The sequence below is a fragment of the Chelonia mydas genome, chromosome 13 (assembly GCF_015237465.2).
Source record: "Chelonia mydas isolate rCheMyd1 chromosome 13, rCheMyd1.pri.v2, whole genome shotgun sequence".
Lineage (NCBI taxonomy): Eukaryota > Metazoa > Chordata > Testudines > Cheloniidae > Chelonia > Chelonia mydas.
In genome coordinates this window covers 32398524-32414214 of record NC_051253.2, presented here as the reverse complement: position 1 = coordinate 32414214, position 15691 = coordinate 32398524, and the positions used below count along the sequence as shown (strand labels likewise).

Below are 15691 nucleotides of genomic sequence, written 5' to 3'. Positions count from 1 at the left end.
AGATAATCTTGTGCCAATATTCAAAAAAGGCAAGCAGGGTGATTGGATACTGATAGGCCGGTTGTCCTGACAACAATCCTGGGCAAAATACCAGAAAAGCTGATCCAGGGTTCAACCGATAAAGAATTAAAGGCTAGGAATATAATTAATGTCAGTCAACATGGTCTTATGGAAACCCGATCTTGTCAAACTAACCTGACTTCATTCTTTGAGATGACAAGTTGGGTTGGCAAAGGGAACTGCGACATGATCTACTTAGACTTGTGCAAGGCATTTGATTCAGTATCATCCTCTGTACAACATCAGTAACGACAGCCGAGAGAGGAAGTACAAGAACCGACGGTTGGAAGATGAAGCCAGACCAATTCAAATTAGAAATAAGTCCCATCTTTTTAACAGTGGGGGTGATTGACCATTGGAACAAACCAGTGGTGGATTCTCCAGACCAAGACTGGCTGCAATTCCGGAAGATACTTTAGCCAAATGCTAGTTATTGGTCCAAAACATGGGTAGCCAGGTGACATGCAATGGCCTGTGCTATACGGGAGTCAGACTAAAGCTCCTAATGGTCCCTATGGTCCCTTCTGGCTTTGAACTCTACGACTCATGGGTAAATGTGGATGGGAGATAGGGGAGAGGATTGAGGGTGGGGGAGAGTGTCAGGCCAGGGGAGGGGAGAAACACTGGAAGGGGGACATGGCTGTGGATGGAAGGGGGCTTGTCACCTCCACATTCCCCTATCCGGTGTGAAGCCTCCACCCCTTGCCCCTCCCCTCCCCTGCTCCCATCCAGCTGGTTGGTATGGGGGTGGGGGAGGTAAGGAGAGACACCTCTTATTCACAGCCCCATTGCTCAGGGCAATAGCCAGGAGACAGAGAGGGACACACCTCAGACAAAGGAGGGAATGGGCAGCAGCTGCCCCAGCCCCAGTTGGGATCTGGGGGGCCCTGCTTCTCTGGGGGTGTTTCATCCCCTATTCCTGTCCCCCGTGCATGAGCCTGGTCCAAATAGTTCCACTGGCCCCTCCGACAGGACTCAGTGCTGCAATGAGCCATCGATCTCTCAAAGCGCAGCTTCCTAGCACAGCAACAGATCTGATCACAAGCTGCTCCAGCAAATCCCTCCACAGTTCAACACAGCTACGCCTCATACCGCGAACACACTTGGAGCACAGTCAGACACAGGCTGGAATTCAAATCTGTGGGACACCCCCCCAACAACACCCTATTCTCTTAGTCCTTCCTCACATCTCTCGATTATGGGTTCATAGATTTCAGAGTCAGAGGGGACCGACAGACCCTGTAGCCTGACCTCCTGTATAACAAGCCAGAGAATTTCTCCAGTCACTTTTGCACTGAGTCTAATAACTTATGTTTGACAAAAGCATATTCTGGTCTTGATCTGGAGACATCAAGAGCTAGAAAATCCTACCACTTCCATTGGTGGTTTAACCTTTGCACCCCCACGACATACTTAGATGTGATGGCTATTGCCTGCTCCAGGAATTGGAGTTCAAGTCGTGTTGCAGTGACACAGGTGTACTTTAACTCTCCACTGCCTGGTTTTTAGAGGTTTAAGTTTAATGACTTTCCCCATTCTGGAAGGGCACGATTCACCTCTGGGCAACCTTAACTCTGCTTTCACAAAGTTTGGGGGCATTTAATATATGTGGTAAAGAGAGAGAAAATGAAGAAGAGTTTTTCTTTGAGGTTAGAAAGTCTATGTCCTCCAACTCGTTCCCTTTGAGGTTAAGAGTTTGACGTTCTTAACAATGTCCCAGTTGTCCTAGACATGGATTCAAAAATCCCATCTGCAGAAGTCTCCTGGGAGATTTCACCTTCTTGCAAGAAGGGTAAATAATGAGACACCAGAGACTGGCACTTTTAGACAAGGCACAACGTACACCAAACACGCAGCAGAACTAGGACGTCCAGACTGGAATCTGCTTGTTGAAGGAAATCAGCTACATGGAGAGATGACATTAGAAGATGGACAGTAGAACCTTCATCCTGAAAAAAGGAGTCCTATCAAACGATTCCAGCTTGAAATAGACCCTTTTTAGAGGTGAGTCAACCTTCACGACTCTTTTCAGGTAAATCAGAATTGCAGATGGACAAGAGTGAGAGGCTGATAAAGTCCATCCTCTCTGCTCACGGCTGTGTTTTGCCTTTCAGGAGGGGATCTGCCTCCCTGAGCTGTTGAGAAATTTAGTACTAGATAGATGCTAACAATGGTTTAGCTGTATAGGCTGAGCTTTGCATACCCTCTTTACTGTGCACCCCGCTCCCCAAGGCAGGTTTGGAACTATCAGCCTGAGGAGTATAGTTTGGAACCATAGGAACAGCTTGATCAGATGAGATCATTGATCCACGCAGTGTAGTATCCTGTCTCCTGCACAAGCTACTTAAGAGGTAGGTGCAAAAAGCAGTTTTCTTCCAACCCACCCATTTAATTAGCCATTTAATTGACCTATACACTAAGGCAGGGGGATATCCCTTTTCAAACCTCTGAATTTTATCTTTGGGTTGTTTTTGAGTTCTTGATAGTGTAACTCTGGCCATTCTGGTTCACCATGTAAATGCTCGATCCTTTGAAATCACGGTTTGATGCTCATGGCTTGCATTCCGCAGACCAGGGCAGCATGGGGTGGGATCAAACAAAACACCCTTGCAGAGAATACATTGAATGGGCTTTCCAAATATTTTAATGTTCTGGTTCTCAAACGTTTGTACTGGTGAGCCCTTTCACACAGCAAGCCTCTGAGTGCAACCCCCCTTATAAATTAAAATAACATTTCAAAAAAATTTAACACTATTATAAATGTTGGAGGCAAAGCGGGGTTTGGGGGTGGAAGCTGACAGCTCACAATATCCCACATAATAACCTCATGACCCCCTGAGGGGTCATGACCCGCAGTTTGAGAACCCCTGTTCTAGAACATGACAAATTCATGCAGCTCCATGAACCTGACCAATTTTCTTAAAGCCGGCACAGAAATAAAATAAAAGATTGTTGTTATAGAATCATAGAATCATAGACTTTAAGGTCAGAAGGGACCGTTATGATCGTTTAGTCTGACCTCCTGCACAACGCAGGCCATGGAATCTCACCCACCAACTCCTGTAACAAACCCCTAACTTATGTACTGAGCTTAAATAATTCCTCTCCCTCTCCGGAATTTATCCCTCTGATATATTTATAGATAGTAGTCATATCCCCTCTCAGCCTTCTTTGAGTTAGGCTAAACAAGCCAAGCTCATTGAGTCTCCTTTCATAGGACAGGTTTTCCATTCCTCGGATCATCCTAGTAGCCCTTCTCTGTACCTGTTCCAGTTTGAGTTCATCCTTCTTAAACATGGGAGACCAGAACTATACACAGTATTCCAAATGAGGTCTCACCAGTACCTTGTATAAAGGTAACTGTATAACGGTACAACTAACACCCCCTTAGCTCTACTGGAAACACCTTGCCTGATCCATCCCAAGACCACATTAGCTTTTTTCATGGCCATATCACATTGGCGGCTCATAGTCATCCGGTGATCAACCAATACTCCGAGGTCCTTCTCCTCCTCTGTTACTTCCAAGTGATGCGTCTCCAGTTTGTAACAGAAATTCTTGTTATTAATCCCTAAATGCATGACCTTGCACTTTTCACGATTAAATTTCATCCTATTACTATTACGCCAGTTTACAAGGTCATCCAGATCTTCCTGTATGATATCCCGGTCCCTCTTTGTATTGGCAATACCTCCCAGCTTCGTGTCATCCGCAAACTTTATTAGCACATTCCCACTTTCTGTGCCAAGGTCAGTAATAAAAAGGACTTCCGGTGCTTTCCATGCAGTTCTTCATGCTGATATAACCTGTACTTCTTTACCAGATGAATACCTAGCCTGATATTTGGTGTCAAAAACTCAGCGTCCATCTAGAACGACAGTGTCTTTAAGCTGCTGTTCTTGGAGATCAAAAATCTGTTACAGACATTGAGTTGTCTGTCAGTTTACAGCTTGGGTTGCATTCCTCTAGTGACCAGCAGAAGACATTAAAAAAAAGAAACTTAGGGCATTAATTGCTGCTGGTGTGTTAATCTTCAAATATATTTTTACGTTCTCTTTCAGGGGATGTGGGATTTTCTTTAACTACTACCTATGGCCAGTGCAGTCTGGAGCAATAAAACGGCTACAGAATTCATTCTACTGGGATTTGGGGATCTCCCTGAGCTGCAAATTCTTCTCTTTCTTCTTTTTTCAGTGATCTACATTTTGAGCATGGTAGGGAACATCCTCATCATTACACTCATTGTAACTGATCAGCACTTGCACACTCCCATGTATTTCTTCCTGGGGAACTTGTCCTGCTTGGAGACCTGCTACACCTCCACCATCCTGCCCAGGCTGCTGGCCAGTCTCCTGACGGGGGACAGAACCATTTCTGTCCAGCGCTGCCTCACACAATATTATTTGTTTGGTTTATTTGGAGCCACAGAATGTTATCTCTTAGCTGCAATGTCTTATGATCGGTATTTAGCAATATGCAAACCCCTGTACTATGGAGCCCGTATGAATGGCAGATTCTGTGTCCTGCTAGCAGCTGGGTCTTGGATAAATGGGTTTTTGCCTATTACCATAATAACTTCTTTGATGTCACAACTGCCTTTCTGTGGCCCCGGTAAGATTGATCACTTCTTTTGTGACTTAACCCCAGTGATAGATCTCTCCTGCAGCGACACCCGTCTGATAAAACTTTTGGGTGTTGTCCTGTCGGGTGTATGTTCACTGCCCCCATCTCTACTAACTGTAACATCTTACATTTGTATCATCACCTCCGTCCTGAGAATCCCTTCCACCACTGGGCGGCAAAAGGCCTTTTCCATCTGCTCCTCTCACCTCATTGTGATTACAACTTTCTATGGGACCCTGATCATTGTTTATCTCCTCCCCAAAACTAAGACACTACAAGACCTGAACAAAGTGTTCTCCATCTTCTACACCATTCTGACGCCCCTGCTCAATCCATTCATCTACAGCCTGAGGAACAAGGAGGTAAAAAAGGCCCTAAGAAAAGCAGTCAGTAAATTTACAGCTTTCACAAGAATTTAGAGACTGTTCGGTCATTGTTTTAACTGTCAGTGAAATGGCAATAAACTGAGGAGTGGGAAATGTGGGAAATGGATCTTTCTCTTTGGTGTTGTGTGGTCATTTCTTCAGAATAGCTAGTGATGACTTGTGGCAAAGAAGAAGGGAGTTGCTAACCGGATAGAGTGAGATCATCAAGACTTCTCCAGGGTCAAAAATATTGGGTGATATCCTGGCCCTGCCGAAATGAATAGCAAAACTCCCATTGACTTCAATGGAGCAGGATTTCACCAATTAAAATAACATGCAATTCAAATATAATTTACCCATTGTACCCACTTTATATAATAATTGTTGTCCACAGTACAAAGAGGCTTAGAAGCATTCGATTTTAATCTGTAAATATCAGTACGTGTTGATTTCACCGTGCACACTCAAACTGACGAAAAAAATATTTCCGTAGAAAATTATAGAAAGCTACAGACCGGCAAAGAAAGAAAAATGCAGCTTGAGAACATACTACAATTTGATTTAAGGCTGTTTACTTTGTATGTTTTTGCATGTGCTGGAGACAATTTGTGTTTTAGCAGTTATAAAGTTTTAACTTTTTCAATCTCAGTGTCTAGAGTCATTCAATAATTATTGTCTGGTTTTGTTCAGTCTAAAACTCATCATGAATATGGGTTAGTGTACTCACCGGGGATGTGGGAGGCCCAGGGTCATTCCCCACTCTGCCTGATGCAGATAATGGATTTGAACTTGGACTCCCATCTCTCAGGTGAGTGGTTAGGGTGCTGCTTAGGGGGCTTGGGGTGGGGACAAGAGGCAGGATGTGTCCCCATCTCTCCTGTCAAAACTCTTCCACTTTGTTAAAATAATTAAATAATCATTGGACCAGGGACTTCCATGTGGTTTTCCCACCTCCCAGGTGAATGCGCTAACTACCAGGTTATGAATCCACACACTCTCTCTTTGGCCCAATGACCATTCAAATGGTCTCTCATCACAGAGCACAGAGATCTGAAACCAGCCAGAGAAACACCTGGAGATTTCTTCCTCTGGAGGGAGAGTCCCCAGCTCGGGCAATGTTGATGCGTTGTCTGACAGGGACAACAACCAAGTGCTATCACCAGTCCTGAGCAGTGTAGCTAGGTCAACCTAACTCTTAGGGGCAAACCTGAGGCCCATGGTCCATGCAGAAAAGATCTCTCTTTCTCTCTCTTTCTGAACTATGTTATTATCTCAAGGGTATTCCTAACAGAGTTACTGACTGAGGGATCATGGGGGAAGAAATGCATTTGGAAGAGGGATCTGAAGGTGGGGAGAGAGTTTGCCTGGGCCCCAGGACAAGGGATGGCCATTTAGGTGGAGGCTGCTGCACGGCAAAAGTCACTAGTCGGGGAAGGAAACAAAGCTGATGTAGCAGCAGCGGAAAGTGCTGTCCGAAGAGGAGAGAGATGAGCAGCCAGGTAGACGTCAGGCAGTAAAAGGAGGGGGCAATGGAGTGCTGCTGACATTTAACCTGGGGCTCCCGCAGAGCCGCTCCTCATTAGCTTCTGGAGCTGGTAGTGAATTCAGAGGAGACAGATGAGAAATCCTCCTCTTTGTTAACCACTTTGTTACTCGCATGGCTCTAACCTGGGATTTTCATAGGAGGGGGACTGAAAATCCCAGAATGAGAGGCGAAAGGGGAAACAGAGACCCAACATCAGATAGCAGAGCTGGGAACAGAACGCAGCTCTCCGGATATCCAAGCCAGTGCTTGTTTGCAAGGACCATGTGGCCACACATTTGAAATGTGTCTTCAAGCCCATTAGTAGGTAGTGTCCCTAGGTGACCACACGTCTGTTAAGAACAAATCCTTGGGAATAGTGCTGTCTCATTGCTGAAATGGAAGCAGAATGCTGTTAGTTCGTGGCATATCCCCTTGTTTAACTTGGGCCATTTGAAAGGGGGTGGGTGGGTGTGTTGGCAAAAGCAGTATCCCCCGGCAGGGATGCCGAAGAGTTCCTTGGTTATAGTGGGTTATACTGGGAAGGGAGAGAGCTGAACTCAAACTCTTCTTCAGTAGCTGTCACTGAAATGCAGAGACAACTAAAAGGGAAGAGTGGGTGACACGAGGTTGCAGGTTGTCATGTCCTATTGCCTGACTGAGAAGATGCTGGAGATGAGAGGTTTAAAAATCTGTGGAGAAAGCAAGTACCAACAGAAGAGCCCCTCCCATAAACAGAGGGGAATCAAACTGCTAGCTTAGGAGTTTCTAAAACAAAATCTAGAGGGATATTATTTAAATCAGGAATGGAGAGAAAGCTGCCAGGGAGAGAAGTCAATCAAAGCTGTGCATGAAGAAGAACGAAGATATCTGATATGTGGCTGGACTGCATACAAGATACATAGTCGACTCTATGATGAAAACAAGATATTCTGCTATGCGAGTGGAGGACAGTCGCAAATAGAGTGAGCTGCTTGGGAACTGTCCATCACAATGCTTTTTCAACAGGAAATGCAGTTTGGCTATGTCAAGGTTCCTTCCCCACTCTGAACTCTAGGGTACAAATGTGGGGACCTGCATGAAAACCCCCCAAGCTTACTTTAACCAGCTTAGGTTAAAACTTCCCCAAGGTACAAACTATTTTACCCTTTGCCCTTGGACTTCCACTGCCACCACCAAATGTTTATCTGGGTTTATTGGGAAAATGTTGTTTGGAAACGTCTTCCCCCCCAAAATCCTCTCAACCCTTGCACCCCACTTCCTGGGGAAGGTTTGGTAAAAATCCTCACCAATTTGCATAGGTGACCACAGACCCAAACCCTTGGATCTTAGAACAATAAAAAAAGCATTCAGTTCTTGAAAAGAAACATTTTAATAGAAGAAACAGTAAAAAGAATCACCTCTGTAAAATCAGGATGGTAAATACCTTACAGGGTAATTAGATTCAAACCATAGAGAATCCCTCTAGGCAAAACCTTAAGTTACAAAAAGACACACAGACAGGAATATCCATTCTATTCAGCACAACTTATTTTCTCAGCCATTTAAAGAAACCATAATCTAACGCATATCTAGCTAGATTACTTACTAAATTCTAAGATTCCATTCCTGTTCTGTCCCCGGCAAAAGCATCACACACACAGATCCAGACCCTTTGTTTTTCTCCCTCCTCCCAGCTTTTGAAAGTATCTTATCTCCTCATTGGTCATTTTGGTCAGGTGCCAGCGAGGTTATCCTAGCTTCTTAACCCTTTACAGGTGAAAGGATTTTTCCTCTGGCCAGGAGGGATTTTAAAGGTGTTTACCCTTCCCTTTATATTTTTGACACGCCCCCCCAAATCACAGCTAGGGTGAAACGCTGGCTTTTTGCTTTGCTTTGCTTTGGGACCAAAGCAGAGACAAAAGGGAATTGTCTTTTTGTGAGCTGCAGTGTTAACCTCCTGCAGGGAAATTCACAAGTCTTCACAGACCTGAAGGTTTTTTTTTTTCCTAAAAGTAACTGGAGGGGTTTTCTGACTATTTACCTGGAGACAAAGGTGTAAAGGTTTTTTTTATTTATTTATTTATTTTTATTTTTCTGTAGGCTGACAATCACTATGAGACAATATAAGTATCCTATTACAGCACAGTGAAAGAAGCCGAAAAAGCCCTAGAAGCTGCTCACAGGAGAGAAATGGAGGCAAAGGACAAAGAAAGGGAGGCAGCGAAAGAGGCAGAACAACACCAAGCGGCTGGTCACAGGAGAGCTATGGAGGCAAGGGCCAAAGAACTGGAGGAGAAGGAAAAAGAGAGGAAGCATGACCTGGAGATGGAGAAGGCAAGGGCTCAGCAGAATATACCAACAAACCCTAGCAATCCTTCTCCAGGTACCACTTCCCATCCCAGAAAGTTCCTCACCTACAAGGCAGGCGAAGATACCGAGGCCTTCTTAGAAAACTTCGAAAGGGCCTGCCTTGGGTACAGCATCTCTACAGATCAATACATAGAATCATAGAATCATAGAATATCAGGGTTGGAAGGGACCCCAGAAGGTCATCTAGTCCAACCCCCTGCTCGAAGCAGGACCAAGTCCCAGTTAAATCATCCCAGCCAGGGCTTTGTCAAGCCTGACCTTAAAAACCTCTAAGGAAGGAGATTCTACCACCTCCCTAGGTAACGCATTCCAGTGTTTCACCACCCTCTTAGTGAAAAAGTTTTTCCTAATATCCAATCTAAACCTCCCCCATTGCAACTTGAGACCATTACTCCTCGTTCTGTCATCTGCTACCATTGAGAACAGTCTAGAGCCATCCTCTTTGGAACCCCCTTTCAGGTAGTTGAAAGCAGCTATCAAATCCCCCCTCATTCTTCTCTTCTGCAGACTAAACAATCCCAGCTCCCTCAGCCTCTCCTCATAAGTCATGTGCTCTAAACCCCTAATCATTTTTGTTGCCCTTCGCTGGACTCTCTCCAATTTATCCACATCCTTCTTGTAGTGTGGGGCCCAAAACTGGACACAGTACTCCAGATGAGGCCTCACCAGTGTCGAACAGAGGGGAACGATCACGTCCCTCGATCTGCTGGCTATGCCCCTACTTATACATCCCAAAATGCCATTGGCCTTCTTGGCAACAAGGGCACACTGCTGACTCATATCCAGCTTCTCGTCCACTGTCACCCCTAGGTCCTTTTCCGCAGAACTGCTGCCTAGCCATTCGGTCCCTAGTCTGTAGCGGTGCATTGGATTCTTCCATCCTAAGTGCAGGACCCTGCACTTATCCTTATTGAACCTCATCAGATTTCTTTTGGCCCAAACCTCCAATTTGTCTAGGTCCTTCTGTATCCTATCCCTCCCCTCCAGCGTATCTACTTCTCCTCCCAGTTTAGTATCATCCACAAATTTGCTGAGAGTGCAATCCACACCATCCTCCAGATCATTTATGAAGATATTGAACAAAATCGGCCCCAGGACCGACCCCTGGGGCACTCCACTTGACACCGGCTGCCAACTAGACATGGAGCCATTGATCACTACCCGTTGAGCCCGACAATCTAGCCAGCTTTCTACCCACCTTATAGTGCATTCATCCAGCCCATACTTCCTTAACTTGCTGACAAGAATACTGTGGGAGACCGTGTCAAAAGCTTTGCTAAAGTCAAGAAACAATACATCCACTGCTTTCCCTTCATCCACAGAACCAGTAATCTCATCATAAAAGGCGATTAGATTAGTCAGGCATGACCTTCCCTTGGTGAATCCATGCTGACATGGTAGAGCTGAGGCCGCAGCTCAGTGGACCCTTAGCTGAGGTGGCAGCTGAAATGCCTAAGGCACAAATGAACCAGTGTGAACTGTTTAAAACCAAGGTGAGAGTCAGAATGGGGCTAACACCAAGCAAAAGTGGTACCTGGAGAAGGATTGCTAGGGTTTGTTGGTATATTCTGCTGAGCTCAGCTAAGGCACCTCCCAACTCCTAAGGCATGCACTCCCCTCTGGAGTGTAAACCCAACATGACACCATCTTGCACCTCACAGAGAACTGTACAGCATAAGCTCATGAAATTCACCCCTTCCCTCAATGTGGAGGAAGATATGCAACAGCTTTCTGCCCCCCAGTTATGATTTCCACACGCTGGTTTTAGGCAAAACAAAAACAAGTTTATTAACTACAAAAGGATAGATTTTAAGTGATTATAAGTGATAGCAAACAAATCAAAGCACACTACCTTAGTAAATAAACAAAACCGTGTTGTAGGGAGAGTGAAGTACCATCATGATGTCATTTCTCCCCTTTTACATCTTCTTCCCACTTTCTGGAAAGCTCTTGTGCTGTGACCTGGGTCAAACAGTCCCCATTGTGTAGTGCTATCTCTGAGAGGTTTCTATTGTACACAGTTCCTGGGGTAATCCTTGTGTTTTTGTGCATTTATTAATCCATTAACATTGTTTGGCCTTTTTACTGTTGTACCTGAAAGTCTGCTTGTGGGTGTTTTCAACTTCAGAACACATAACACATACATAGCCAAACCTCATAATTTCATATATCACAATAACACATACAACCCAATGAGATATTAATGTCTAGCAGATCAAGACTTTTAGAATGATACCTCACAAGGCATACTTTGTGAAAAACATACCCTAATTACATGACGGTGGTGAATATTGGGGTCCCAGGGTGTCACACCCATTGTTGGGACATGTGTATATTTATATCTATATCTATATATCTCTCTCTATATATAGATATCCATATATCCATATATCCATGTAATGTGTTATAGGCCATCAAGGCATAGTATGGATGGAGTGTGTCTGACATAAATATGTGCATTGCGTGCTGGCAACTGAAGCAAGAACTTAAGATTTCAAGTGGGTAAGGACGATTTGTACAAAACAACTTTGTTATGTCCCTGGGAAATATATGAAGAATCAGCAAATAAGGAACAACACCAGCTGGATTGCTATAAAAAAATGTATAAGAATCGGAGGAAATGGCATGTCTTGGATCATGGTGGCCTGCCTGGAACTGAGTTGTGGGTGTGTCAGGGTTCCCTCCCCACTCTGAACTCTGGGGTGCAGATGTGCGGACTGGCATGAAAGACCTCCTACGCTTATATTCCACCAGCTTAGGTTAAAAACAAATTGTCCTTGTCCTTGGACAGTATTACTGCCACCACCAAGTGATTTAAACAAACATTCAGGGAGGGGCCACTTGGAGCCCTATACCCACCAAAATATCCCCCCTAGCCCCTTAACCCGCTCTTCTGGGGATGCTTGAGAATAATACACCAACCAATAGGTTAACAAAGTGAGCACAGACCAAATCCCTGGTTTTTAGGACACTGAAAAGCAATCAGGTTCTTAAAAGACGAATTTTATTTTAAAAAAAGTGAAAGAATCACACCTGCAAAATCAGGATGGAAGATAACTTTACAGGGTAAATAAAAAGATTTAAAACACAGAGAATTCCCCTCTGACTCTGCTTCCCAGTTACAAAACAGGAATAAAATTACCTCTTAGCATAGGGAAAATTCACAAGCTAAAACAAAAGATAATCTAACATATTTCCTTGCTATTACTTCCAATTGCTGTAATTTTAGATGGATTATTTCAGGTTCTTTTTAGGAGCTGGTTTACCTGCTTGGTCTCTCTCTTTGTCCCGAGAGGGAACCAAACAAAGAGAGCACAAACAAAACCTCCCCGCCCCCCTGATTTGAAAGTATCTTCTTTTCCCATTGGTCCTTCTGGTCAGGTGCCAACTAGGTTAATTGAACTGATTAACCCCTTACAGGTAAGGGGATTCTGTACCTCTGGCCAGGAGGGATTTTGGGTTATGGCATACATAAGGGTTGTTACCCTTCCCTTTATATTTATGACAGGGTGAAAGGCCCAAACATCAGAGACAAACGACTAATGATGTCACAAAGTGGATAATAAATGGAGGTTTCACACTTTTGAAATCTGGAGTCTTTCAACAACCCCAGAGCCCTGTTTGGAAATAGATGTGGTCTTTCCGCCAGCTCCCCGCATCTGATCTGATCTGGTCTGGCTGAACCTCGACTAGCCATCGGGACTTCATTCTGATCTGCGTATTCTGGTGTTGTATGTTTGGGGTACGACTGTGGCGTGAATGAGGTTTATTTTGTAAGCAATAAAGAGTACTTAGAGTATTATATACCAATACTGTGACCGGTACCTGCCTGTTCCCCCATACCATATGGAGGCCCCTGCTGCGGGTCTAATACCATTATTAAATATTTGTTCCCCGTGTAGGTTCTTATAGACTGTGATCAAATCACCCGTTAACATCTCTTTGTTAAGCTAAATAGATTGAGCTTTTTGAGTCTATCGCTAAGGCAGGTTTTCTAATCCTTTGGTCATTCTTGTGTCTCTTCTCTGACCCCTTCCCAATTTATCTACATCCTTCATGAACTGTGGACACCAGAACTGGACACAAGATGCCAGCGATGGACACACCAGTTCCAAATACAGAGGTCAAATAACCTCTCTACGCTTAGTCGAGATTCCCCTGTTTGTGCGTCCATTGCAGTTGATCAGATGAGATGTAATCAAGCCAGGGGGTCCAGCTCAGAAAGGAAAATGAGAGCATGAGGCACCCACACTACAATGCCCATGAACCACTGAAACAGCCAAGGAGGAGAGTGTTTCATGTCTAACTGAGTTTCAATTTGGTTCAAAAAAACCACCCAGAATGGATCAGTCTAAGAATGTTTATTATTGGCGGGAGACAGGTGGAGACATGCCTGTGGATGAGAGCCTAGATCTTCCATCTCCCGCTCCTTTGCCTTAACACAAAGACCATCCGTCATTCCCATGCACAGAGTTTCACATAATGAAATAGCTTTCATTTACCCCCTTGCAGGCGAGCTCCTCTTCAAGCAGAGAAACGGACAAAGGGACAATCGTGGCCAAATTCGTCTTTATGGGACTTTCCGATCGCCCAGACATTTGCGTCTCTCTTTTTAGTGCCTTTCTGTTGATGTACCTCATAAGCCTCACTGGCAATGGCCTCAAATCCTAACCATAGGGACCAAGGCTAAGCTGCACAACCTGCTGGACTTCATCCTCCGCAACTTCTCCTGGTAAGACATCTGCTGCCCCACTGCTACCACACCCAAGATGCTGGAAAACCTCTTGTCAGAGAGCAACATAATTTCCTTCACTGGCTGCATCTTGCAGGTCAACTTCCTGGTGGCTGTAGCAGGGAGGGAGGTTTTCCTCCTGGCGGTGATGGCCTATGACTGGTACGTGGCCATGTGTAGCCCTTTGCAGTACATGGTCATTAGGAACAAGAGACTCCACGTTCTGATGAATGCCAGGAACGTGGGTCACCAGGTTCCTCAACTCCCTCCTGCACACAGTGTCTACCTGCACCCTGCCTTTCTGCCACTCCAACAAAATCAACCAATATTACTGTGACATTCCCTCAGTGCTGGCTTCATCCTACACTTCAACGTACCTCAGGGAGATGGTGGCCCTCATCGTAGGAGGGATATTCGGCCTGGGTGCCTTTCTGGTCACCCTGCTCTCCTACATCCAAACCCTCTGGATCATCCAGTCAGCCGAGGGCAACACAAGGCCTTCTCCACTTGCACCTCCTCACACCTCATGGTGGTACATCAGTTCTACAGCACCACCGTCTTCAGCTACATATGTTCCTCATCCAGCCTCTCGCTGGATCAGGACAGGTTGGTGGCCATGCTGGATGGAGTCTTCACCCCCATGCTGACCCCCATTACCTACAGCGTGCAGAACATGGAAGTGAAAGAGGTTTTGAGGAGAGTGATAGGTCATAAATGTCAGGGAATAGGCATATTGGGCACCCCTTTGCAGACTCTGTAGCGACCTTCACTGGGGCACTGGTCAGCCTTGGAACGAGATTTTCAGAGCCACCAAAGGCATTGGATGTGCAGTTCCAATCAAATGCGATGGAAATTTTGCCTCCAAATCCCTTGGGTAACTCTGAAAATCTCATCTTGGGGTCCCAATTGCACTGATGTTACAGGGCTAGATTCTGGACTTCTCACTCAGGGCCTGATTCTGCGACTCCTATGGGGCCTGGTTCCCCACTGTGCTACTCCAGGTTTATGTCTATGTGACTCCACTGAATACGGATGGAGTTACACAGCACAAAGTGGAACAAAGCAGTGGTAATTCAGGCCCATTAGATAATGACTTACAGCTGTGATTTTCAAAGTGGTCTAGAGGAATTAGGTGATCTATCCCACACATTTTTAATGGGGTTTGGATTCCTGACTCCTTTTGGCCCATTTGAAAATCCAAGCCTCACTAAACAAATGGTCCCATAGATTTCAATCGCAATTTGGAGAGCAAGGACCTCGTCCTGCATTTTAACTTCAATGGGGTACCAAGCATAGGGCAGGATTCCACCCTAGCAGAACAGCTGCCACACTCCCCAGTCTGAAGAAGGGGGGTAGGAAACAGCTTGTCACTTTGAGCTGAGACCTTATTCCAGCAGAGCATTGACTTTCACAAGTGTTGATTCAGTCAAACATCTTGTGATTAGTTCTCATTAGTTTTGAACTTTGATTAGTAAATTCACAGTAAATCAAAGTAGGGTTTTTTGAAAATTAACAGTATGTAAAAAGTCATGGCAACAATAGATCAGTCGTTCTGATGTCCTATATATGGGTCAGGGAGGTACTTGCAGTTTAAATGGTGCCTTGGGTGAAGCGCTGTTAACTGGTTGAAGGTACTTTTGGTCAATAATGTCTATTGGGCTTTTGGAATTCATGCGATAATATATGAGAACCTAATTCTCTACAGTACAGATGGCCCAAAAATGTCCAACCAAAAAATGTGCATTGGAAAATTAGGGTTTAATCAATTTTTTCTTTTACTTTTTTATTTACAGAAATATTTCATTGAAATTGTTCCTCTTCCAGACTTTCAATGTCATTTTTTTCTTCTGGAAAAAAAACCTGAACATTTGTTGGTATTTCTGAAATTATTTGTTTCAAAATTGTGGGATTTTCTGCACTTCCTGTCTGTTTTCCAACTTGCAAAAGTTACTTAAGTTGTGCATGTAAGTAGCATTTTCACTTTTCCTACCTGGAAAATGTTGGGAAATGGTAAAGTGTGAGAGAGAGGGTGGCACA

At 44.6% G+C, this 15691-nt stretch overlaps 1 protein-coding gene across 1 annotated transcript; it reads left to right on the top strand.

The window, feature by feature from the left end:
* Window positions 1-4151: 4151 nt before the first annotated feature.
* Window positions 4152-5102, top strand: LOC119567862 (olfactory receptor 11A1-like). The gene is made up of 2 exons (XM_043527340.1): window positions 4152-4419; window positions 4705-5102. Exons 1-2 carry the CDS (start codon window positions 4152-4154, stop codon window positions 5100-5102), a joined length of 666 nt encoding a protein of 221 aa, XP_043383275.1.
* The last annotated feature ends 10589 nt before the right edge of the window (window positions 5103-15691 follow it).

Bases quoted from the DNA above. Each gene is read 5' to 3' on its own strand.
- LOC119567862 (XM_043527340.1), top strand. From the start codon at position 4,152: ATGGCCAGTGCAGTCTGGAGCAATAAAACGGCTACAGAATTCATTCTA. The intron at 4,420-4,704 runs GGGACAGAACCA...GTGACTTAACCC, and splicing joins GCTGGCCAGTCTCCTGACGG to CAGTGATAGATCTCTCCTGC.